This window comes from Haliaeetus albicilla, chromosome 10 (assembly GCF_947461875.1).
Source record: "Haliaeetus albicilla chromosome 10, bHalAlb1.1, whole genome shotgun sequence".
In the NCBI taxonomy this organism is placed as follows: Eukaryota; Metazoa; Chordata; class Aves; order Accipitriformes; family Accipitridae; genus Haliaeetus; species Haliaeetus albicilla.
In genome coordinates this window covers 38,608,020-38,630,348 of record NC_091492.1, presented here as the reverse complement: position 1 = coordinate 38,630,348, position 22,329 = coordinate 38,608,020, and the positions used below count along the sequence as shown (strand labels likewise).

Below are 22,329 nucleotides of genomic sequence, written 5' to 3'. Positions count from 1 at the left end.
GTCCCACACAGATAGGCAGCCGTGGTCACGCTAGGGCTGGCACTGTGCCTGTAGGGCAGCTTCGGGGAAAGAAGGTGACACGCTAGTAATGGTCATTTAGGAGTAATGGTAAATTACCAAGCGCAAAAGAGAGGTCGGTACTAAGTGCTGAGGGAGCAGGGGCTGTCGTGGCTCCCCCCACCCTGCCGCAGCCCTGGCTGACAAGAGGAAATGGCCTCAAGTTGAGGCAAGGGAGATTTAGGTTAGATACTAAGAAAAATTTTTTTACTGAGAGGGTTGTCAAATGTTGGAATGGGCTGCCCAGGGAAGCGGTTGAGTCACCATCCCTGGAGATGTTCAAAAAGCGAGTGGACAGGGTACTTCAGGACATGGTTTAGTGGGCACGGTTAATGGTTGGACTCGATGATCTTGAACGTCTTTTCCAACCTAAATGATTCTATGACAGCACAGGGGCTCGGGAGCCCGCTCTCACCCACAGCATCCCACCACGGCTCTCGCAAGGTAAACGCTTGGTTTTGTAACGCGGTCCCGCAGGGATGCGTCACGCTGCAAACAGGGCCCTTGCACGACGTCCTCTAAGCCAGTGTTAATCTCGGACTGCTAGATCTCAGTGTGTTATTCAGTTCAAAAGATAATTCTTTGGTCACGTAGTCTCTGCCTGGCGCTGCGAGGTGACGCCTGAATGGCAGTGAAGCATGGAGGACTTCTCTGTGGGCATTACCTCTGCATACTCACAGCGAAATTACTTTCCTCTCCCCCTGGTATCTGTCATTTCAGATTCCCACGCAAGCAGAGGAGAACTAAAGAAGCTCAGACTGAATTCAAGCCCTTGCATGGAGCTCACAGCGTTTCACAGCTGTGTGATTCAGGGAAAGTGACATGCTGGTTGAGCACAGGGACTTCTGGGTCTCTGCAAGATAGAGTGGCTGAACCACTCGGAGCAAAGTCACCCCCAGTCAAACCCACCTCGGCTCAGCTGACACCTTTTTATCAGTGCTGTGCCAGAGAGCTTGTACATCACGCATGAATCCTTGGAAAGAGCCACAGGAACCTCAGGGAGAGGGAACTGTGTAAAGGATCATTACAAAGGGTGGTGAAAAGGCTTGGATACTGAGCCAGGAGCTCGTCAACTGGATAATTTAGAAACTAGGAACACTTTCAGGTGCTTCCCTTTATACCACTTTGCCAAGACTTCAGCTCTGAGAACTCCTTAGGAATGGGGCTTACTGTTAGACCATTCAGTTTGCCAGTCTGGTGAACAAGCTGCGTCTCAAAATGAAGTATCGAGTCTGCTGCACCACGCACCTATTTTCAGAGTCATTGTTCCGATTTAGAACTGCACGATAAGAGTATTTCAGTTTCTTGGCCAGAATAGGGAGAGGGGCTGTGTACGCCCTTCAGCTCCCCTGCAGTACAGTTTACCCTCTAAAGCACCTGCATGCAGCACCAACACGCCAGAGATGAAGGCTCATAGAGTATTGTGGCAGGTGCTTGAGTTCATGTCAAACTCCTTCAGTGCAAAGAAATCTTAAATGTTAAGGGAGTGGGGAAAAAGAGCGTGAGTGTGGCTCTGCACAGGTAATAGTCCAAGAAGTCTTTGTGCTTCAAAATAGCTGCATATCCCCACTCAGAGATAATCACTGAGAAGAATTTGTTGGTCTCAGCGGTGGGTAGCAAGATGAGCAGCATGGGTTTGCTTTGCTCCTTTATTTCTGGTTCAATTGATCCATTAGTCCTATCTGGACTTCAAAGATCTTTTCATGTGCCTCCTGGAAATGTTCCTTCCTTAAGCTTTTCTCCAATTTGCTGCACTGCACAGCCCACACAACCAAAGAGGTATTTTTCTCTGGTCATGTTATATGGCATTTGATTGCATTATTCCTGGCCCTAGGCTAGTGCTCCTAGCGTTGTATTTTCATTTGGCTCCATCACCTCAAAGGCCATTTTTCCTGCTTGTGCTTTCTCTATCACCTTTTTGGAAGTGGGAACAGCGTAGAAAAAATGCAGTAAGTTTTGCAGTTTCTTTCTTGTTTAGAAAAGGTCTCAGGATGTGTATCTGTTTTTTAAACATTCCTCCCATTTTATGTGTTCCAGCTTCATTTTATTGTAGAAATCACAGGCTTTCACCTGTTTCCAAATAGCCCCTGGCAAGAATTGAGGAAATTGACTCAGAACAGCACATTAAACTGTCACTGGAGGTGTAACCTCTCTCCATATTCAGGTGAAAGGGGAGTGGACACGGAAGAGACCTTGCACTGAGGAAGGCAAAACTCTTGCACAACCTGTTGGATTTTGGCAGGCAGCTCTTGGGCTTTCAACCTAGGAGCTGGAACTGGCCAAGATCAAATGACACAAATTAACAAAATGAGGGAGGTGGAGGGATAGCAAAAGGCAAAGTACAAGGACGAGATGACTTATCTCCACGATTTATTTTAGAGCAAAAAAAGAAGGCAGATTTATCTGTTGTACAACTCTGTTGCCATCCAAGGAGTTACTCTGGGGAGGTGCTTTGTCCTGCGTGCACAGAAGGGCCCAAAATACCACTGCTGACTGCACACAGCTTCATTGGGAGAGTGAACCTACAGTTCGGGTGGGCTTAGCGCAGACAGAGAAGACTATAGGAAAAACGATTTAAAATCTCCTTTTATCACCACGACCACGCTGGACTGAGGCAAGTGCATTTATCATTTGTGATGCTGGCAGCATACAAGCACCAGACAACAAGCTCTGGACATAGTTCCAGCTTGTTTTTGAAGGCAGATGTCCTTGCGAGAGCACACAATGCGTGACACGTAAGGAACTTGTGCCTTATTCAAACAAGCAGAAAATTGGCTCAGGACTCTCTTATATGGAGCTCTTGTGCTGCAAGTACCATAAATAAGAAAAAAAAAGACGCTTTATTTGCTTTGGCTCATGCAATGGTTTTGCATGCACAGCAGCCATATCCTGAGATTCTGCAGGGAGATGTGTATCAAGAAAGGTCCTGCTACCAAGCCCAGTCTGAGATCTGGCAAGATTAGCACTCTGTAGATTAGGCTCTTGGTTTTGATTATTTCTCTGCCCTGCTTCTACTTGAACAGAAGCTGTGTGAAGCACTTATTGTGCTGGTAGGAAGTTTGCTCTCTACAAGAAACAGAAAAGCTTGAGGTCAGGAATCTGGAAGTTAGGCAAAATACAAATGTGCTAACACAAGCGAGTACAGCAAGGCTGGGCAGCTTTGGTGAGGTAGCAAAGAAGGACCTCCTATATTCTGGTGGTGCACAGAAGCCCAGCTGGTGGCTGCGGTAAGCTGCAGGTTGCAGAGAAAAGGAAGTGGTTGGCAGTACAACGTAAACAGGCCATTTTTTTGTAGGTTTAGCACTGCAGGCAAGCTACTACCGCAGAGCAGCAGTGCAGTGCCTACAGGGGTTGCTGCTCAGGCACCAACCATGCAAGCACTCTCAGGGTGAGAAGAAAGCTGCTGTCACCAACTTTGCAGGCTCTCCTCAGCAAACTTACCAATAAAAAAATCAGATAGGAAGACAAATATCCCTGCCTGTGTCAGCACTGAAACTGAAAGAGTTTGGGGGCAAACCTGCTTTTTCACCACTGACATTTAAGATTTCCTGCAAGTTGGAAGAACGGAAAGGGACCAGCCTGCCTGCTTGGCTGCTTTAGCTCAGCCCACAGAGATGTGTATTGCAAGCTGTGGTTCGTGGTGCCCTTTTGAACTAAAGGACAGGTTTACTCAGGAAACGAAAGCAGAAGAGGCAGCTGGCTCATTCCCCAAATCAGTAAGTCCAGCTGAAAGGATGTGCAAGACTGGTTTGAGCAGCTACTTTCACCTTTTCTGAGCACTGTAATAACTTGACTTGCATAAAGATGACTGACATCTCACAGCCAGCATACTATGCGGCCATCTCTGGGGATGGTGTAACCAGCCAGCAGAGACAAACAGACTTCCAGATACAACCAGAGCTTAACAAGGAGGGAAAAAAACAGTTCTGCAAACTGGAACCGTCCTCATGGCTTGTACCTGGAAATGGAAGGTCACAGGGACAGGCGGACAGGAAAGCGGGAGGGGTACAAAGGGACACAGGCAAGAGGTTGTGAAGGGCCACTTCCTTCCAAATCCTGATTACAAATCCAAACAGAGCTACAACACACGGTAAGCGTAATCATTAACTTTACTGGAGAATCTCACATGACAGAAGAGCAGTGGAACTGTACCTGAGGCGTTACTCAGCTCATAGCCCGTGTGTTCTGCTCACCCAGGGGCTGGCCAGTACAGCTCCCTCTACCACCAATGCTGGCCCAGCCACGGCAGTGCTCATCAGAGCCTCCTTGAATGGCTTCCAACGAGCTGACAAAGCCGCTCTGGGGAAAGGCCAGAGCACTGATACGGTTTGCAGAGGGCGACCATGTGGTTGGCAGCAACTTCACTTCAAAAAGCAGCTTTTCTCAACTGGGCAGGCTGTTCTTTGTAGAGTATGGCATGAGTCTACGGTTGAGGATCTTTATTCACAGGACTAACCCCATCATTCCCAGAAGCTGGAGGCCTCACTTGGGTACCTGCCCAGCCCCCCTGCTCCTAGGCACTGTGTCCCTTTGCTCCCACAGGTGACGCAGCCGCCTCTAGTGGCCAGGTGTTCTAGGAGAGCCCTGGCAGGGTCCCCACCAAGGGCTGGGTCCCGGCCTGTCTCTTTAGTAAAGAGCAAAAATCTTCCAACTGAGCGTCTTACAAAGTGAAAGTCATTTTCCATGATTTTTCCTTGTTTCAGACAGATCTGCTCTGCCATACCCTCAGGAAGCCTTTGCCCCTTCTATAGTGCTGTGACCTGGAAAACTCAATAGGGATGGAAAGGGAAGTTCTGACTGGCCCCGGTTCCCACATGGACTGAATTGCCTCTGTCCTCAAACAGATCCAGTGGTGTTGGAGGAAGAAAAAGCCTGTAGAGCTACAGCTCATACCTGTAGTGGACAAGAAGGGAAAGCAGCTCACTGCAGTCTGTTCAAGATGTAGTTTTCTTCCCTTCTAAGTTGCAGAAAGGCTGTGATTGAAGTGCATTTTGTTGAATGATGTTTCTGTATGTTTTTTAGAAGAACTGCTGAAATACTACAAAAAGCCTGCAGAAAAGAATCCATTTTACTTAGAGTATAACCCCCTAATTCTGGCTGGCCTGCTTTAGGAGCTGGTGCTTGAAATGCTCCAGCAGTTCGGGTGCGATCTTATCAGCGGTCAAGTTCTTGACGTTCAAGATCCCTTCATGGGCTTCCTGGAAGAGCTGCTTCCCCACCGCTTCTTCCACCCGCCTGCGCCACTCTGCTAACTTCGGCCTCTCCTCAAACAGGTCGTAGCCAGCACCTACAGGCTGCAGAGCGAGAGCGAGTCAAACAACACATTTACCAGGGATAGGACCAGAATGACACACAGATATGTTTTTGGCTCAAGGCAGCAGACAGTCGTCACATAAGGTGGAGTTCATCTCCGGTTCTTAGCTAGTAGGAAGCAAGTGTTGTCATCCTCAGCAGCTGCTGTCCCCTGGGACGTGCTGCAAAAGACCACTGCCATGGCTAATCCAAGAACTGTCTAATGCAGAACACAGAGGTCCGTGCACACCAACACATCTCTTCCAAATATCTGTACTTTCTCTGCCTAGTTTGTAATTTATCTTTTTTTTCTTGACGAATTTTGTCCATACTTCTATAGAGAGAACTGTCTCAAAGTAGGTGTTCCCTGGCAAACTTGATTATGGTCAAAGTCAAAAAGGAACAAGATTTAACTCTACTAAGGAGTTAACTGCAGGAAGAAAGATCTGCCATTAAAGAGGTGGTGCTGCTGCAGCCACACCTTGGCCTGGCCTGGCCTGGCCATAACCCAGCTTGTGGGGGGGCTTGATGCTCACCTGCATGAGCTCCACCAGTGCTACAAGGTCTGCCAGGGAGACCTCGCTGCCCACGATGAAGGGCTTGTCCTGCAAGAACTTCTCCTCAAACTGCTTCAGGACAACGTTCAGCTCTTCAGTAACACTTTCCAGTTTCTCTGGAGGAAGTGGCTGGCCTGTGAGGAGAGGCAGCAGCACCTGGCAGGGAGAAGAAACAAGTTACTTTTTACATATTTCCCTCCAAACTCAGTCCACACCCTCCCACTGCTGCCTCCTAAGGATCCCTCGCCAGCCACGCACGAGAACAACTGGTACTGCTAATCTCCTGTGGCAGATTAACGTTAATGTCAGTCATTAATTCCCACCTGTCCTTGTCTCCTCCCTAGAAAGTTTGAACTTTCAGCCAGGAGAGTCTCCTCTCAAGGGAAGGCTGCACCATCTGCAAGCAACTCCATTTTGTTTTCCAATGGGAGGTTTATTCTTTCCATGAAGCTGAGCAGAAGGCAGTGAGCAGTGTTTGGTGTTAGCAGCTTACCCGGGACGAATTTGCTCTGGATCTCAGTGCATGCCCAGACCTGTGGCTGCAGCATGAAGTATTCAGGACACTTCAGTTAGGCTCAGCTGAGCAGGCGAGTCAATTCCAGATCTAGTTTTGTTCCTGTCTGTCACCTGGCTTGTACATTTGCTTAGAAAGGCCCTGCACACAGGAGGTACTTCCTGGGCCATTGCACTCACAGCTCTTAGCACTTAGTTTTTGCTATACAATGGTCTTACCTTCATTAAGAACAGCTTGCTCCCCTTCCCACGAATGTTGACGTGCTGCCATGACAGGTACTCGTCAACCCTAGCCCTTTTTTGCAGGTCAGATGGGTACCAGTGATCAGGAGTCTTGAATTTCCGGGCCAGGTACAGGAGGATTGCAATGCTGCCCGGAGAGAAAGACAGACCTGTGAGCTGATAACCTGAGATAAGAGCACCTCATCCTTTCTCCTTCCCCCAAATTTTGCATTGCTGGACCAGCAGCAATACAAACCTAACGAGTCAGGTAGAGGTGCAGGACGCGTAACTGCCAGCGAGGCACAGCACACAAGAGAGTTTGTGCTGGCTTCACTGGCTGCCTGTGGACAGCAATTATGTGATAGATACATTAGTCCAGTGAGACAGACGAGGCCTGCTGGTACAACTACCCCATCAATATTTTTCAGCAAATACGAGCCACGGAATGAGTTTATACCAAATCCGAGCTTTGTGTTGCCTGGCCATGCAGCAGTGGGTGCCTTGCGTCAAATTTACTGCACCGAACCACAGCCTCCAGCTGAAGGCAGAGAGCAGGAGGACACATGGGCAGGTATTTAAGCTCAGAAACAGTGCCTACCTGCAAGCTAGTTCCCAGCAGCAGCTCACAGATTTTTCCACGATCAGCGCTGTTCAAGTTGCTTACATGAGAAAGCTTCTCATGAAATACAGGTTTATGTTATGTACAAGTGGAACCGGTAGGAAGGCGGCAAAGAAGTACCTGGGCTGGAGTCCCAGTAGCGACCGAACAGTACACTGGCAGAATCCAAGCATTAGGATAAACAATACTGCAGTAGGGGTTTGAGCTTATTTGAGCCTCACCTCTCTGCTAAGGTGAAAGAACCGTCCCTTAGCGCAGGCACCTTCATCAGGACATTCACCTTCCGGAACTCCTCTGTCCTGTGCTGCCCTGAGGAGGGAAATGAGAAGTTGTACTTGGCAGCGATGCCCAGGACCTGTCTGCAAACACCCGAGGAATCTGTGGGGACCAGCTGGCCTCAAGTTCCTGGTTTTGAATGTACAAATACAGTCTCGTTTAAGTTTATAAGCAATCAAAACATGCCACAAGGTAAATAGGGGGTTTGCCCTATGATGTCAGCTTACTTGCTTATTGCCTGCATACCAGAACCACCTCTCAACAAGGTCAGAACGGTTAAGAGCCCTTTCATACCAACAGTGCTTGTCAACTCAGGGCTCTATCAGCTTTAAGTTTGTGCCTGGAGGTACCTGTCCTGTATAAACCCAGAGTGAACACTGAGATCCTTGGAGGAAAGGGATCTCGGTATCAGAAACATGAACCACGAGGACAGTGAGAAAGCAGACTTTTTTTTTTCCCCCCAGAAGATAATGTAATTTATATTCAACTCTCTTTTTAGTCCTCAGATGAAAATAAATTTCTATGATTCCATATAAAGACATGGGTACTTCATTACAGACCTATCAATCAGCTCTCTTTGCAGGTTTTGCGTATCTTTAACAGAGCAAACATGGATTTGAGTGTGCTTTTAAACTATCTTGTAGGTCCCCCCGGAAAGGTAGGCAGAGTGAACCCGACAGGAAAAAGGTGCTTTGTTCATCTGAGGTCTCAGCGTGCTCCACTACGTTTGAACTCAGTCCCAGAAGCCTTGTTTTACGTGACTTGTTCGTGCCAGCTTTTTCCAGCTGCCGGCTTCAGTCACACATGTGTACCTCTGTATTCAAGCTTCTCTAACGTCTAACCCCACGCCATGTCCCACTACGTGAGTCACCTGAGAATCTCTGTGCTAGAGGATATGCTCTGGAACCAGTTTTAGTTTTCCCACTACTTGGCAAACCTCATTTCTGACTATTCCTCTGTCACTTGGCTCACAGCCCGTCTTCCCCACCCCCTTTCAAAAAGCCACTGGGATTTCCTGCACGCGATGCGCAAGTTCCAGGTCCTCGGGTGTCCCTGGAGTGTCGCGTGATTTCTATCCATTCTCACTTTTTCTACCTATTTCCTTGAGACCTACCGTACTACTGGGGGCCCAAGAGCTTTTCTGGGGGGACACATTCAACCCACCAGCTCAAATCTGAGTATATGTTCCCTCACCTGGTCCTTACATACCATGCAGTGATGGGTAATAGTGCAGTGAGGCCGCCCGCACCGTATCCCTGAGTGAGTGCTCATTTGGGGGCCGGTGTGCCCACGCGTGTCTGCCGAGCAGCTGGATGCCGAGCTAACCCAGCTGCAGGTACCAGGAGTGCTTCCCCACGGCGTGGGAGGTGTGCACACTGCAGGAACGGGATGCACCTCTAGCATTCCTGTAAGCCAAATTACCCATCTTAAATACACTGACCAAAAGCAAATGCTGATGCCATGGGGCACAGAGCACTGGGAAACTGGGATTTAATTCACTTTCCTTCCTCTCAGTTCCCCGATAACTGTATTTCAGTTGTTCCATTCTCCTTGATGCTCCCATTGCTTGCCTGCCAGTCTCCTCTCCTTCGTACCAGTGTCTCACCACAACAGTTTATTTATTGGGAGAGAAGGAGAAGGACACTAGATGAGCCTGCCCCCAGCCACAAAAAATAGCAACATCTTTTTCCTGCGAGACAGGTCTGAGGAAAGCTGCAGTAAGGTGCAATCAATGCACAGCTAAGGTGTGCAGGGGAACACCCAGAGACTAAACCACAACACGCCTGAGGTTTCTTCAAGTCACAGGCTGGAGCCTCTTTTGTTCCTTTATCAATTTCAGCCCCAGAAGCCTTCTCATCTTTCATTGGTTTTGAGCATTACTTACCAAGGCATTCTTATGCCCAATAGATTACCTTAATTTCAACTCCCGCAGAGCTCTGGAAAAGTTGAAGGATAGCTTTTACCAGTTTCAGTTACAAAGAAAGAAGATACAGATCTTTAGGCACTGTTGGGTGAAAATATATGATACCTCCTGGGCAGGCTCCTACCAATTATCAGTTGGTTTGAATACAAACTAAACCACCTTCCCTTCATTTCTCAGCATTCAGATCCCTGACGGCTGCGTTGTCTCACTCCCCTGCCTTCGCGAGCCTGTCCTCAATCCTCTCAAAATAACCTGACCATAAACAGGAACAATCCAAGGGGTGGCCTGCCTGGGGAGACATCAGCAAGCTCCCTGCATGAGGGCTCTTCCCAAGGGGCTCTTAACCCCTGCTAAGAAGGGGAGAAAAGCTGCTCTGCAGCAACCGCTGCTGCTTAGCGGAGCGCAAAGTTTTCTAAGGAAGTTGAATTAGAGAGCAAGAATCGCACATCTCTGCTATCCTCGCCCATACGTGAATGTCCCATCTCTGTTGCTTTTTGTTTCTCGTTTAAATGGGGAACGGCCTCAGACCTAGCCCCTCCTGAGCGTTTCTTCTCAGAAAAGCAGTCCTTTTTTCGGAGGCCCACTTTCTGCTGCGGTGGGGCCGATTTCAAAGATACCGCACGCCTTTGTCGTTTTTTGCAGAGGAGCGCGGGCACCGAGACTGCCACTTCAAGTCAGAGTTTCTTTAGGAAATCAGATTTTGCTTTTATTTTGACACCAGAAGCCTTCTGCAGCTGGAGGGCCACCCCACCCTCTTGAAGCATCTTACGCTGATGGGGACGATTGAGTAACCCGGTCCCACCCGCGGAGCGGCTCTGCGTGGGAGGGGGGGTTGCTGGCAACCAGCGGTTTACCCTGGAGATGGAGAGCGGCGGGGGGACCCCGGGGTCCCAGCACGGCTGTGCCCAGCAGCTCGGAGGAGGGGAAGCAACTAGCCCCCCTGCTAACCCAGGGACTGGGGGACAGAGAACCACCCCCAGCCCCACCACAAGCCCCGGCCCCCGCTCACCCTTCATCAGCTCCACTTGCTTGAACTCGAAAGGGATGCCGTTGCTGCGGGCGAAGATGTAGAGCGCCCGGCAGGGCTGCGAGAGCAGGTCCAGGTACAGCTCCAGCCCCATCCCTGCCACCGATCCTGCCGCTGCTGCTGCCGCCGCCGCCGCCGCCCGGCCCCCGCCCCGCCAGCGGGGCGAGGCTGCCCCGGTTCCTCCCGCGGCGGGGGCGGAGCCGTCCCGGGGAGAACCCGGGGCTCCCCCCCCCGCCGCCTTACCGGCTTCGTCCCGGGAGAGGGGCTTCTTCAGCCCAGAGGGACCGTGGTGCTGAGCAGGACCGCTCCCGGGCGGGCAGAGCTGCGGCCGGTGGCTGCGCAGGACGGGGGCGATGGCGGTTTTCCAGGGCAAAGTTCCAACCGGGCTCGGCCGTCTCCTGTTTGAAACTCGGGCTTGGCTTAGTAACTGCTCTGAATTGCCTAACGAGAAGGAAAACCAAAGCCAGGGTGATGGGTGTAGGTGCACAAGGGGTAGATACTTGCTTTGCTGACAGGAGCTCACAGCTCTTGCAGAAGAGAACTTTCCTTTCTGCTACTCTGACGCCAGCCCAGGCACCCGTGCTATGCAAAAACTGCTCAAGAGTCACACGGTAGGAAGCCAGACGCTACCTCACTGCTATAAAACCCCACGTTGCTCCTACCTTTACAAGATGCAACCACCCTTCCTGATACCCAACCGTTCACGATTGCCAGCCCTTCGCTTTGCTCCAACAATGTATTGCTAATGCTGGTGCACCCTTACTTTGTTGTTTTACAAAATAATAAAGCAGAGCTGGGGCGGTTCCTGCCGAAAGTCTTAAAAGGGTAGGTGCAGGCTGCAGCTATGTGGTAGCTCTGAGCCTTCTGCCAGGGGCAGTTAAAAATAGCAGTGGCACGTCTCAAATACAGATTTATGGCTTGTAGTGATACTAGCTGACTCCAGTATATTCATATTGGACATCAGACATTTTAGTCTGCATTAACGCCATCCTAACACTTAGTAAGACCTGCTGTTACCAGTGGTAGTGAATAGTGGAAGGAAACAAAATGACAAGAAAGGCACAAGACTATAGAAGTGAACAAGCCCTTCAAGGCAATCTCCATCCCTGTACCCAGGAATCTTTATTAGACACTGTTTAAAAAATATATATAGTATTTATTTAAAAGTTACAGTCACTTCAGCCTAGAGCAGCTCTCCAAACACACTTCTGCTATAGGCACTGTATACGTGTTTATGCATTTGCAGATACAGCTGCTTGTGCAGTAAGACGGAACCATTAGTTGTCACAGTTCAGAGGCACGAAGGGCACAGCCCTCACCTTTGGAGATCGGCAGTTCCATCAGGCCCATGTTCAAGCGCTGTGTAACAGCTCTTCTCTTCACTGGGGGCAGTTTTACATATACCAGCAGGATATGACACAAAGTCCTCTTCAGAACAACTGTATCTCAAAGTTTTTGTTTGTTTGTTTTAAACCAGTAACTGAACTCTGCAGTGTCCTTGAAAGGGGAATGAGGCCTGTAATAGTTGACTTTGCATAGGATAAGGTTGAGGAGCCAACCGTTCTGCGACCATGTCTCATTGTTACCATGCTGGGTAGTAGCCCGTGACCTATCCCGCTCAGCAGCTTCAGTGCCACAAAACATGACCTTCTCAGCTTCCATTCATTCAGGCTCGTTTCTGTGCTCGCTCGTTCTGTTCAAAATTAAAGTTGAGAAGGTGACTGAAGATGCCCCTGTCTCAGAGTCACACAGAAGGGACTTTGGGGAGCAATGGGACAATTTAATAATCCTTTCTGGCCCAGTTCTCAAACATTCCTAGTCTACAACTCAAACTCATCATTTTTCAAGGAGTCCTCAAATTAGAGAGCAGAACACTTGCCTAAATCATACAGCACAGAAAGTCTATTACGGATCCCTAGTCCACTCATCTAGCAGGTTAAATGCTACCCTGCTTCTGTGTGAAAGCTCTCAACCTTCCCACGGGTGTATAAAGAATGGCCTGCAGAAAATGCTTTCCTGGTTTGGAATACCCAAACTTCTAGTCAGCATAGCTGTAAATTACAGTCTTATAACTCTGTAATGACAAAAGGTTTAATCTCTGCATTTTGTTTGCCCTCCTCTGGGTAGTTGCCAAAATCCCAGCTCCAGAGGTAAGAGAAAGGCAGAATAGAAAAGGAAACACCACAAATCACAGAATCATAAAATAGAATCATAGAATCATTTAGCTTGAAAAAGATCGAGTCCAACTGTAAACTTAACACTGCAAAGTCCACCACTAAACCATGTCCTTAAGCACCATGTCTACATGTCTTTTAAATACCTCCAGGGATGCTGCCTACCCTTCCTTTAACAGAAAACCTCTTTCTCTCCTCCCCACCCTTTCTGAGTATTTCATAATAAGGCACCCACACATGCTGCCTTCACAGTGAAATGGAAATGTCTCAGTTAAAGGAAAGGATCCTGGTCACTAATACTTGTGCTAGTCGTGAGTTAAAATAAACTGTGCAAGTCGTAGTTTGATTTTTTTGTTTGTTTTCTTCCTCATTTTAATTACCTTGACTGTCTTCTCAAGCTTACAGAGAGCTTCCTCATATTTCTGCACCAATGGCTTTAGTGAGTTGCCCTTCACCGGGTGCTTCTTTATGTCTCGGATGCCAGCATCCTTCAACATCCGCAGAAACCTACGCTCCTGCATAACAAAATGGACACAGGAGATGAGACACCCCACTGCCTATCAGCTAGAAAACGAGCACATTTTGGAACATGCTGCCTAGTCAGGAAATAATTGAAGTTTCCAAGTACAAAGCTCAGCTGACTGGAAAAAGAGGGAAGTAGTATGAACCTTATCTTCCTTATGCCCCTGCATGCATCCTTACCAAATGAATCCCACACCAATGACGTACCTGAATTCTAAGGACCAAGCTGAAAGCGACGCCCACTTTTCCTGCACGAGCCGTTCTTCCAACTCTGAAACCAAAAAAAGTAGCATCAAGTCAGTTTAGCCACACAGTCACTGCCATTATCAGCTCCAAGAGTCTGATTCTGAAATTCTCCAGATTTAAGAAAGTCTGATTCCAAGTTTTTTGAGGTTAGCACAGCAGGACTAGCCGTGTTACAAAGGGTGAACACTTCCAGGGCTCATTCACAGCTGCTGTGCCACTGCAGTTTTCTGAACATCTAGAAACCCAATACTCGATGCTGTCCAGGACAGTTATTTCTAGTTCCTGTAAACTACATTTTCTGTAATAGGGTGCTAGCTCTCCGTTTCAATGCTGCATTACTCTGCTGACGCTACAGGCTTAATTTCAATTAGAAAGCTATTTGCATATTAAAGTACAAAAAATCCAAAACTAAAAACCTTTTTAAGTGCACATCACCTTTGCTAAACATTTCAAAGTAAACCAAGCTCAGACATCTTCCCTTTGTTCCTGGTTGTCTTACCGGTGAATATACGTCCTGATGAACTGTGGTGCATCATAGTTTATTACATAATTCACTCCTTTAACGTCAATCCCTCGTGCAGTGGCATCTGTACTGATTAACCTGGTTTTAAACATACGTATAGTCATTTTCAGGTAACATCTCTTGCACTACTGCAGAAGCAAAACACAAGTGAACTCAGCACAACTCTTGCTAATCTCTGTTCAACCTGGGCAGCCAGCCTCTGAGCATGGCAGCAGCATTGTAAGTCACTCCTTATTGCCACTGGCATTTTTAACTGCCTGCAGACCTCCAAGCATCACTGGAGGCTTGTCACCTACTGTTGTGCATGAAAAGTTACTGGGTGTTTCCAGGTTCTCCGAGCATGTGACACGAAGCCAGACAGCTCCCACCACGTTGGAGGTTACAAATCTGTAAGCTACCTGAACATTCCATAAAGGCACTTTAAGTGACCTCTGCAGACAGCGAGGTGTGAAATTCCAGCAGTCAAGGAGGAATTTAAACACTGGGTTTGGATAAAAAGAAAATCCAGAAAATAAGCGTTTACCTTCTTCTCAGAGACATTCCACAGATGCAATCCCATACAGCTATCAAAACCACATGGCAAATCAAACACAGGGATAGAAGTAAGTCTGTGTACCAGTCTGATCAGGGATTTTCTTGGTAGGAAGCACTAATACTATAAGTAGTTCTAGTACCAACATCTATTTTCTTCCAACAAGCGCCAGACGCCAAGCACACACATTAAACTTAAGGTTTTCTGAACTGTTATGTGTTTTGGGCAACTATATGAACAAGCAGTTACATTTACTGCTTGTTATAAAATAACACACAGAAATTCAGGTTACAGCTAGATTAGAATAAGCCAAGTTACAGGCTGGGTAACAATTCAAGTCACAAGTCCAAGTCTCACACCCATTCTGCAAGTTGGTTCCTGCATGCTCTGTTTTACACAAGACCTCATTTAACTGTGTTGGTTCTACCTAGCTCCTCACACTGGAAATGGCCTATGTTGGAAGAGACACAGGAAACTCATTTAAGATGCTCACAGTTGTATTTTTCCTTGTTCAAATTCCTTCATGGTTCTCTGTCTTTCATTTGGAGGTAACCGAGAAGAAAATTCAGCCACAGCGATGCCACCAAAGGCTTGAACCAGCAGGAACAACCTGTAGGTAAATGGGGTGGAAACAGTCACTTCATTACCTCTGTAGCATTACTTGACAGATACCTACTATAGTGATCTGATTAATATATTCACCTGTGAGAAGCTTCCCTGGAGTTGGTAAAGCACAACACACGGGTAAATTTCATTTTCAGCATGAAATACAAGAGGAGCAAAGGCTTAGAATTCAGGTCACAAGGCACGTAACATTGCTGCAGTCGACAGGGAAGAAGTTCAGAGAGAAAAATTACTTCTTGCCAAGGCTATCTACTCTGAAACCCACTACCTGTCCAAGACCTACATAGGCTTTGATGTTTTACAGCTGACTAATAGCAGCAAAACCAGACCCCCTTTAGAACAAGGCCACCCCCTTTAGAATAAGTCACAGTTACAGGCTGGGATGATACAACACAGGGTAGAGACAGGAGATCTGCATTGTTCTAATGTCCTCACTTCTCCACAGCAAGTAACAACACACACTGCCTTCTTGTCTACAGGGTGACCTCTATCTACATGCCCCAAAATGCAGGTTATACATATGGACTGTTGATAAGTGCTACTACATTATTATTACTTCATATCTTAATTCTGCATGAAGAGAGTTTAATTAAAAAAAAAAATTAATTCAGTCTTAACGACATGAACACTAAGCAATGAGAAAACAAACACGCAAAAGATAGAGCTCTCTGGGTCATAAATACTCCCAAAGCCACTTTCGCCCAGCACCTCTGTCATGCAAGGAACCATATGGAAGACATATTTGTTTATAGGGTAAAAACAACTACAGACTCCAGAGTTAAACAAATCTTCAAGTATAATTTGTTCAAGACAATTAATGTCATACCGATAGCCCCTCGGGGAGTGTGTATTTCTTAGTATCTTGTTCAGTCTCTGTTCCAACTCCAAATGTTTTTTTCTCAGAATAGACAGACGTGAAGAGGCGAGGCTGGAATAAGTCCAGCTGCTGCAGTTTCTCTGGGTCCTGAGTCAACGTGGCTGAAAACAGCAGTTTCTGTAAGGGTATCTGAGGATAGCAGGAGCTGAAAGAAACAGCACACAGAAACTGAACTTTGAGGACAGGGCAAAGGAGCTCCTCCACAGATGCCTTCAGATGATGTTATGAGGGAAGCAATTAACTCTTTTTGACACTCTTTTCCTGTCCTGGGCCTTTCCTGTAGGTTCTTTTACACCCTTGTTTTATGGTGGAGTTCACAGATGGAACTGATCAGCGCCCTCAACCAACTGCACAACCTGCATCTGTTAGCCCTGCACACATTCTTGCATCCTAGTTACCTGTGTCCTCATTCTAGTCACTTCCTTCCTTGGTTGCTGATCTCTGTTTCTGACACATCTCTACCATGCTGTATGAAAGCAGCAGCTGCAGATAGACAATTCCAACAGTTTTTCTTCAAACCCATTACTCAGCTCAACTAACTCATATAGTTACGATGCAAAAGAATCACAGACTTGCAATATTTGTGCATTCTTTTGATGCTCCCTTATTCTAGTTAAGGAGAGCTTGGAGAATACAATACTTAGGCTTCAGTCTAAAAAGACATCCTGTACTATCAGCTGTTCACTGCCTGTTTTTTCAAGCTTTGAAAAAGCAGCTGCCTTACTTTGGCAGACATTTCTCAAAGTAAGCAAGCTTTGGGAGTGCCTGTGAGAGAGTACTGTGAAGCAGGGCAGTGACATCTAAGTGCTGGTGTCCGCGCTACCAGTTCAAAGAAATGCATTCTGCAACTTACCTGGCTGCTGTTATAGGCCCTGGTTTGGTCCTCTGAAAAAGCATGTTGGAGCCAGAGTCATTTTCTACTTGGAATGCAGCTTTGACAATTTGGTTCAGACAGTTCTGGTGCATGTCATCGATCATACGGTCAGCTTCATCTACGATCTGAATTCACAAGGACGAAAAACACTACTTGTTAAGCACCATCTAGCACTAGGGAGCTTTTATTTTCCTTTTGTATCTATAACAAGTGAGCCAGAGTGTAAGATAATGGAAGCTTCTAGTCAATAGAAGTATTTTCTTTGCCTATCCTTCCTTAAATGATGGCAGAAGTTTCTATCCCCAAACTGAATTTTGCTTTTGTTTCAGCAGCTCAGTAGGCAGCCTGACACTCAAACTACACACAAGTTCATTTGCACATAAATCCATTCCATGTCTCCGAAAAAGAGATAAAAATCTCCATATCATAAATAAGATTGCAACTATGTTTCTGCAGACTCCTATGTGGTGGAAGCTACTACAGTCTGATAATTTACCTTGACCTTGACCAATAAGGCTTCACTCTGAGTTTGTGTTTGCAAGAGGCTAGGAGAGAAGGGGAAGTAGGTGGATGCTTGGGTGTCACGAGTTGGAATAAAACATCTCATCTTGAGACCACTGCCTGAGCAATCTGGAGCATAGAACGGGACCATACAACAGTTCCAACAGAGATATATTTATGTACCATGCAAGAACAAAGCAGTAATTACAGCTCTAATGGGCCTTGCACTAAGATGGGAGACCCGTGGAGTTGACTCACCAGGAAGCGAAGCTGCGTCAGGCTAAACCCCGCTGTCTGGCTAATGTGATCTGTGAGCCGCCCTGGTGTAGCCACAATAATATCAGCCAGGCTGTAGTAGCCTGTCACTCTGAAAGAACAAGCAGCCCATCAGTAAGTTTCTCCCTACACCATAAAGCACGTAACAGAGATCCTTGGTCAGCAGAGCTTAAGATTTTCCTACTACTCACTTAACTGAGAAAGAGCAGAATTCAAATATGCACTTTATGTGGAAAGTATGCAAAGGCAGTGCTGGACACTAAACCCTCATTTTAAACAAAAAGCATCATTCTTCATTGCTCTTAAAAAAAGCTTAGTTGCAGCAAAATCCCATAACAATCATTTGTACCTGTGGGTATAAGGTAAATGTTTGCATTCTACTCAGCTGGTGAAGACCCCCCAAAATCTAGTAAAACACAACAACCATAAAAAAGGGGTAATAGCAGGCACTTTTGTCAAAGACAGAACGACCAGTGTCTAGCATATAAACCCACTATCCAAAATCATTATTGCGCGATAGTGTGATGCAATAGCCTACATTTTGACCTCTGCTTACTGAGATTAAATAGTTTACGATCTCTATAAACCTTATCAAAATACCTTTCAACCTACTTTTTCTGGACAAGCATCTCCTGCTCCTTTGCAAAAGATTTCTGGCCAGTAATCAAAACGACCTTCAGACCTGTCCCATCAGTGTAAATGTTGAACACTTTACTCACCTGCAAAGAGATGGGCTTTGTTAGCCACAACAAAATCAGTTAAAGTAATACTTTCCATTACGCTAACAACATCAAACCCACTGATGGGTCTTCAAACTGCTCCACAGAACAGCCAAGCAAAGTACTGTCTGCACCAGCCTTTCCCTTGGCCCAGTTCCACTCAGAGAGAAGGTGAAGAGCCACATACCTGTTGTGCCAGTTCTTTGGTGGGCAGAACAACGAGAGCTCGTACTTGGCAAACTACTCGATCTAGCAGAACCTGCCAAAACAAAGGCCAAATGAGTCCCTGAAAGCAGTGGGGAGAGAAAGAGGTTCTTGTATCTAAAGTAGTGAGAAGAGATGGGCTTCACACATCCTCACGGAGTTTTATGTTTCTATTTTACTCCCCTCCACCCTCCCAACTTCTCATGCTATGCCTTCATGAGATGAAGGGGACTCGTACAGCTCCGAGCTAAAAATCTGCTGCTTTGCATCCACAAATTCCTTTCTGACCTACTTTTGCTTGAACAAAAGCAACCCCAGCATTTTCCCTACAGGTACTTTACTGGGGGTAAACTCACCTGTACTATGGGTATGACAAAAGACAGGGTTTTACCACTGCCCGTAGGTGCTGAGACGCAGATGTCTTTGGGGCGGTATCCTCCCTGCCCAACCAAATACCCATTGGATGCACTCTGTAGAATAGCAGGAATCACCTCTGCCTGAACTGAAGAAAAATAGAAACAAATATTAACTACAGAGTTAACTGGACTAAAACCAGTGTAGCCAGGAAAGCAGTTATATAGAATGAATCTGTTTCTACACCTATGCTGTTGTTGCTATAGATGTAAGAGAGGAAGAAATCAAACCCAGTTGTCAATAGAGATGCTATCTGGTTTTACCTGGTTCTTGTTCATTCATGGAAGCTTAGCACTGAATACAGAGATTTCCCTCTCCAAGAATTCAGCTACTTCTAGTGGTCAGCTAGGATGTTACTGTGTTAAATACTGTTTTCAACTCATATCTGTCTTCTTGTTCTCACGTTAGGGTGGCACTGGGCAGATTTAAAACCTATGAATATTTGTCTGTAAGCATCCTTTCTTTGCTATCTGCTCTATCCTATCTGCTCTTATATATATAAACACAGAACATGCAACACGGCAACGCAGCCTGACCGGCCAAGGAGCAAAATGTACAACTCTTATACGGTTTGGAGTCATTCAAGTTTGCCACAGGAGAGTACATAAGGACTGAAGCAAACAGTCCTGTACAGACAACAGCTTTGGCTGTCACACATGAACTCTCTCCTTTCCTTGTCCCATGACGAGCCCTGACAAACCGGCCAACTTTGGTTTATCTATGAGGTTTAGCAGCCAGGGGATCTAGCTTCATGACAAGACCATACTCAGTGATGCATATGATGTATGACTTCAGTGGACACCATCTCTACCAGACAGGGCATGACACTGCTTGATTCATCTACTACCAAGTGCCATAAGCTGGACTTCACATATAAGAGAACACAAGAAGTTGCTATCAGCAAGCTGCTATGATCTTCCCAGACAAAATAAGCAATAGCAGTTAGATTAAAATGTTATGTAACAGAATATTTAAAAAAAAAAACAAAAAGACACACGCTGCCTTTCCAATGTAACCTTGATGAGTCTCTGATACAGTCTAAGCCTCCAGGTTCAGCTGGACCAAGTAACTGACTGCAGGTCAGAGATCCCACCTTCCTCCCTCCTCTTCTTATCCCTGCTTCCAGCTGTGCTTTCTATTTATTTAGGAGCTGGCACTTACTGCACTTTTTTGCAAAACTGGTAAAATAATGGAAAACCAACTGCTTTTTTTTCTTGAATGGTTTTCTGCTGCTTTAATGAGTCGAACGGGTTTCTAGAGAGGTCCAATTAGCAGCAGAGATGGTGGAAGGTAAGGAACTAAAGCACAAGCCTGGTGGGAAGGTGGGAAAACAGGAGGACACGAGTAAGACCTCCCTCTTTTGGCAGCTGTGAGCTATTACTTCAAGCTGTCATATTTTGTGGAGCTACATTTATGACTAGATAACACACTTCAGTTACTCAGCCTAGGTAAAGCTTTGAAAAAGAAGGATTAAAACTAGTACAATCACTTTGATGCATTAAGCTTGTTCTTTTCTATGTTTTACTTCACTGACTACATAAAATATACAGCAATAGACTGTAGGAACTACCTAAGTCAGTTTAGAAAGAAACAAAAGCACTATCAAATTACCTGGAAAAAAGGACTCTATCCCATTCATTTGTAGCTTTTTCAACAGCCGGGGATGAATTCCTGGGACTTCTCCGATTGGAACTAGATTATCTTTGATACGTTTTTGCACTAGTTTGGGTTGAGCAAGCCACTGCGGTAAGAAGGGCTGAACCTGAGGTGGGGAAAGAAGAGTAACAAAGCATTTCTGCCATCAAACAGACAATACTATGCATAAAATAAGCTGTTAAGATGCATGCTCCTTCCTGACCATCATCAAAATTCAGTCAAGCTAGTTACCTTCTGCACTGGCCTTCTGTCATAGTCTCCAAGAACCACCAAACTGGAGGGTGGAGGATTTGCCTCTTCCTCCAAGGCTGCTAAGGACAGCTCCTCCTTTGTACTCTGACTTCCTTCAGCTCTTTGACTGTTCTCTTTCTTCCTTGTTCCAGCTCCCTCTGTTTCCTCATCTGCTTTCTTCCTTTGAGAAGACTTATTTTTAAGGTTGCTTCTATTTTCCTGTTGTTTGATGTCTTCTTCAGAATCTGGAATTTGGATAACAAGAATACAAAGCTACAGGTCAGAACGTGCTACAGAAAAGGGATGTAGGGAACATTTTATAACAACAGACTTAAGCAAAACTTGCAAGCTCCTCTTTCTTCCTAAATCCAAGTGCAAAAGCCGAACATTTCTTTGTTGGTACGGAGGCAACTGAAGACTGAGGTGACATGCTTCCCTCCTTCCCTTACACTAAACTGATCCCCAAAGTTCGCAATATGGGGCTTTCCCCTAGAAAGCAAATTACTTTGCGAATATATTAAGCAGAGAAAAACAAAATTTACCATCAGGTAAATTCAGCAGGTTACTCAAAGGGTAACTTGTGTCTACTTCTCCGTTGAGAACTGTCGACCCCAATGAACCAAAATCCTACGGCCTCAGTTTAGCGTTACCTGCTTCAGTCCTCTCTTGCGGCACGTCCGATTTTCTTCTACTGTCTTTCTTCTTCGATGGAGTGCTGCCATCTGCTGCCTCCTCGGCGTCCGCCCTTTCTTCAGAAGAGCTGCGAGGCCGCTGTTTCTTCTTGAGCTTCTTCTGTCCTTGCGCACAGGACTGCTCTTCACTCTCCCCCCTCCTCTTCCTCTTCCCGCCCCCGGGGCTCAGCCCCGGGTCGGCTCCCCCGGACAGCCCGCCTTCCCCTCCCTCGGGCTGTGCCTCCTGCTGCTTCTTCAACTGCCGGGCCTTCGCCTGCTGGCGCAGCCGCTCCAGCAGGACCCGAGCCCGGGCCTTTGCCTCAGCGTCCTCCTCCTCTTCCTCCCCTTGCTTCTCCTCCTCCCCGCCATACCTGAAACAGCCCAAGACAAAACCTCCTCAGGCACAAGCCGCCCGCTCCCACCGGGCCCGTCCAGCCAGGCACCCCTCCCACTCGAGCCCGTGCCGCTGGGGGACGCCGGGGCCGGGCCGGCAGCGCCTGAGGCAGGAGTTACCTGTTGATGCAGAAAAGCGCCATGGCCGCGCCGGGCCGCACCGCGCCGACGGGGCGCCCGGAGATGACGTCAGCGGAGCCCGCGTGGCGCGAGGCAGTGGCGGAAGGCTCCAGAACGGCGCGCGGGGGGGGGGGGGCGGCGCGCGCCGCCTCCGCCGGCTGGGGAGGGGCGGCGGCGCCGCGCGCCCCCCTGAGGGGATGGGCGGCTGAGGCGGGAAGGGCGGCTGAGGGGGAAACGCTGGAGGAGGAAGGCCGGGGAAATGCTGAGGGGAGAAAAGTACCTCAC

General features: G+C 47.2%; 2 protein-coding genes and 1 long non-coding RNA gene across 5 annotated transcripts; 1 reads left to right on the top strand and 2 right to left on the bottom strand.

The window, feature by feature from the left end:
* Positions 1-780: 780 nt before the first annotated feature.
* Positions 781-6,643, top strand: LOC138687482 (uncharacterized). Of its 2 annotated transcripts, none has more exons than XR_011326671.1 (3): positions 781-2,006; positions 2,095-2,221; positions 6,251-6,643. It is a non-coding gene; the product is annotated as an uncharacterized lncRNA (long non-coding RNA). The 2 variants fall into 2 exon arrangements; XR_011326670.1 differs by lacking the exon at positions 6,251-6,643 and adding an exon at positions 3,353-3,600.
* Positions 4,148-10,834, bottom strand: GSTT2B (glutathione S-transferase theta 2B). Its single transcript, XM_069795111.1, has 5 exons — positions 10,470-10,834; positions 7,482-7,569; positions 6,639-6,789; positions 5,886-6,062; positions 4,148-5,351 (listed from the first exon to the last, which is right to left on the bottom strand). Exons 1-5 carry the CDS (start codon positions 10,579-10,581, stop codon positions 5,145-5,147), a joined length of 735 nt encoding a protein of 244 aa, XP_069651212.1. The 5' UTR covers positions 10,582-10,834; the 3' UTR covers positions 4,148-5,144.
* Positions 10,835-11,590: 756 nt separating this feature from the next.
* DDX51 (DEAD-box helicase 51) lies at positions 11,591-22,150 on the bottom strand. Of its 2 annotated transcripts, none has more exons than XM_069795109.1 (16): positions 22,045-22,150; positions 21,511-21,902; positions 20,861-21,105; positions 20,585-20,735; positions 18,916-19,061; positions 18,543-18,614; positions 18,249-18,370; positions 17,619-17,727; positions 16,839-16,984; positions 15,935-16,130; positions 15,187-15,302; positions 14,978-15,094; positions 13,929-14,030; positions 13,391-13,454; positions 13,042-13,176; positions 11,591-12,180 (listed from the first exon to the last, which is right to left on the bottom strand). In XM_069795109.1, the coding sequence occupies exons 1-16, from the start codon at positions 22,065-22,067 to the stop codon at positions 12,154-12,156; spliced, it is 2,163 nt and encodes a 720-aa protein (XP_069651210.1). In that variant the 5' UTR covers positions 22,068-22,150; the 3' UTR covers positions 11,591-12,153. The 2 variants fall into 2 exon arrangements, with proteins under 2 accessions (XP_069651210.1, XP_069651211.1); XM_069795110.1 differs by having other exon boundaries at positions 18,249-18,355.
* Between the last annotated feature and the right edge of the window lie 179 nt (positions 22,151-22,329).

Excerpts from the sequence above, each read along its gene's own strand:
- GSTT2B (XM_069795111.1), bottom strand. The coding sequence starts at position 10,581 with ATGGGGCTGGAGCTGTACCTGGACCTGCTCTCGCAGCCCTGCCGGGCG. Across the intron at positions 6,790-7,481 it reads TCTTTCACCTTAGCAGAGAG|CATTGCAATCCTCCTGTACC; the intron begins GTGAGGCTCAAA and ends CTCTCCGGGCAG. Across the intron at positions 6,063-6,638 it reads GCAAGCTGTTCTTAATGAAG|GTGCTGCTGCCTCTCCTCAC; the intron begins GTAAGACCATTG and ends TCTCCCTGCCAG.
- DDX51 (XM_069795109.1), bottom strand. The coding sequence starts at position 22,067 with ATGGCGCTTTTCTGCATCAACAG. Across the intron at positions 16,985-17,618 it reads TGACGCAGCTTCGCTTCCTG|ATCGTAGATGAAGCTGACCG; the intron begins GTGAGTCAACTC and ends TTGTGAATTCAG. Across the intron at positions 13,455-13,928 it reads ATCAGGACGTATATTCACCG|AGTTGGAAGAACGGCTCGTG; the intron begins GTAAGACAACCA and ends TTTTGGTTTCAG.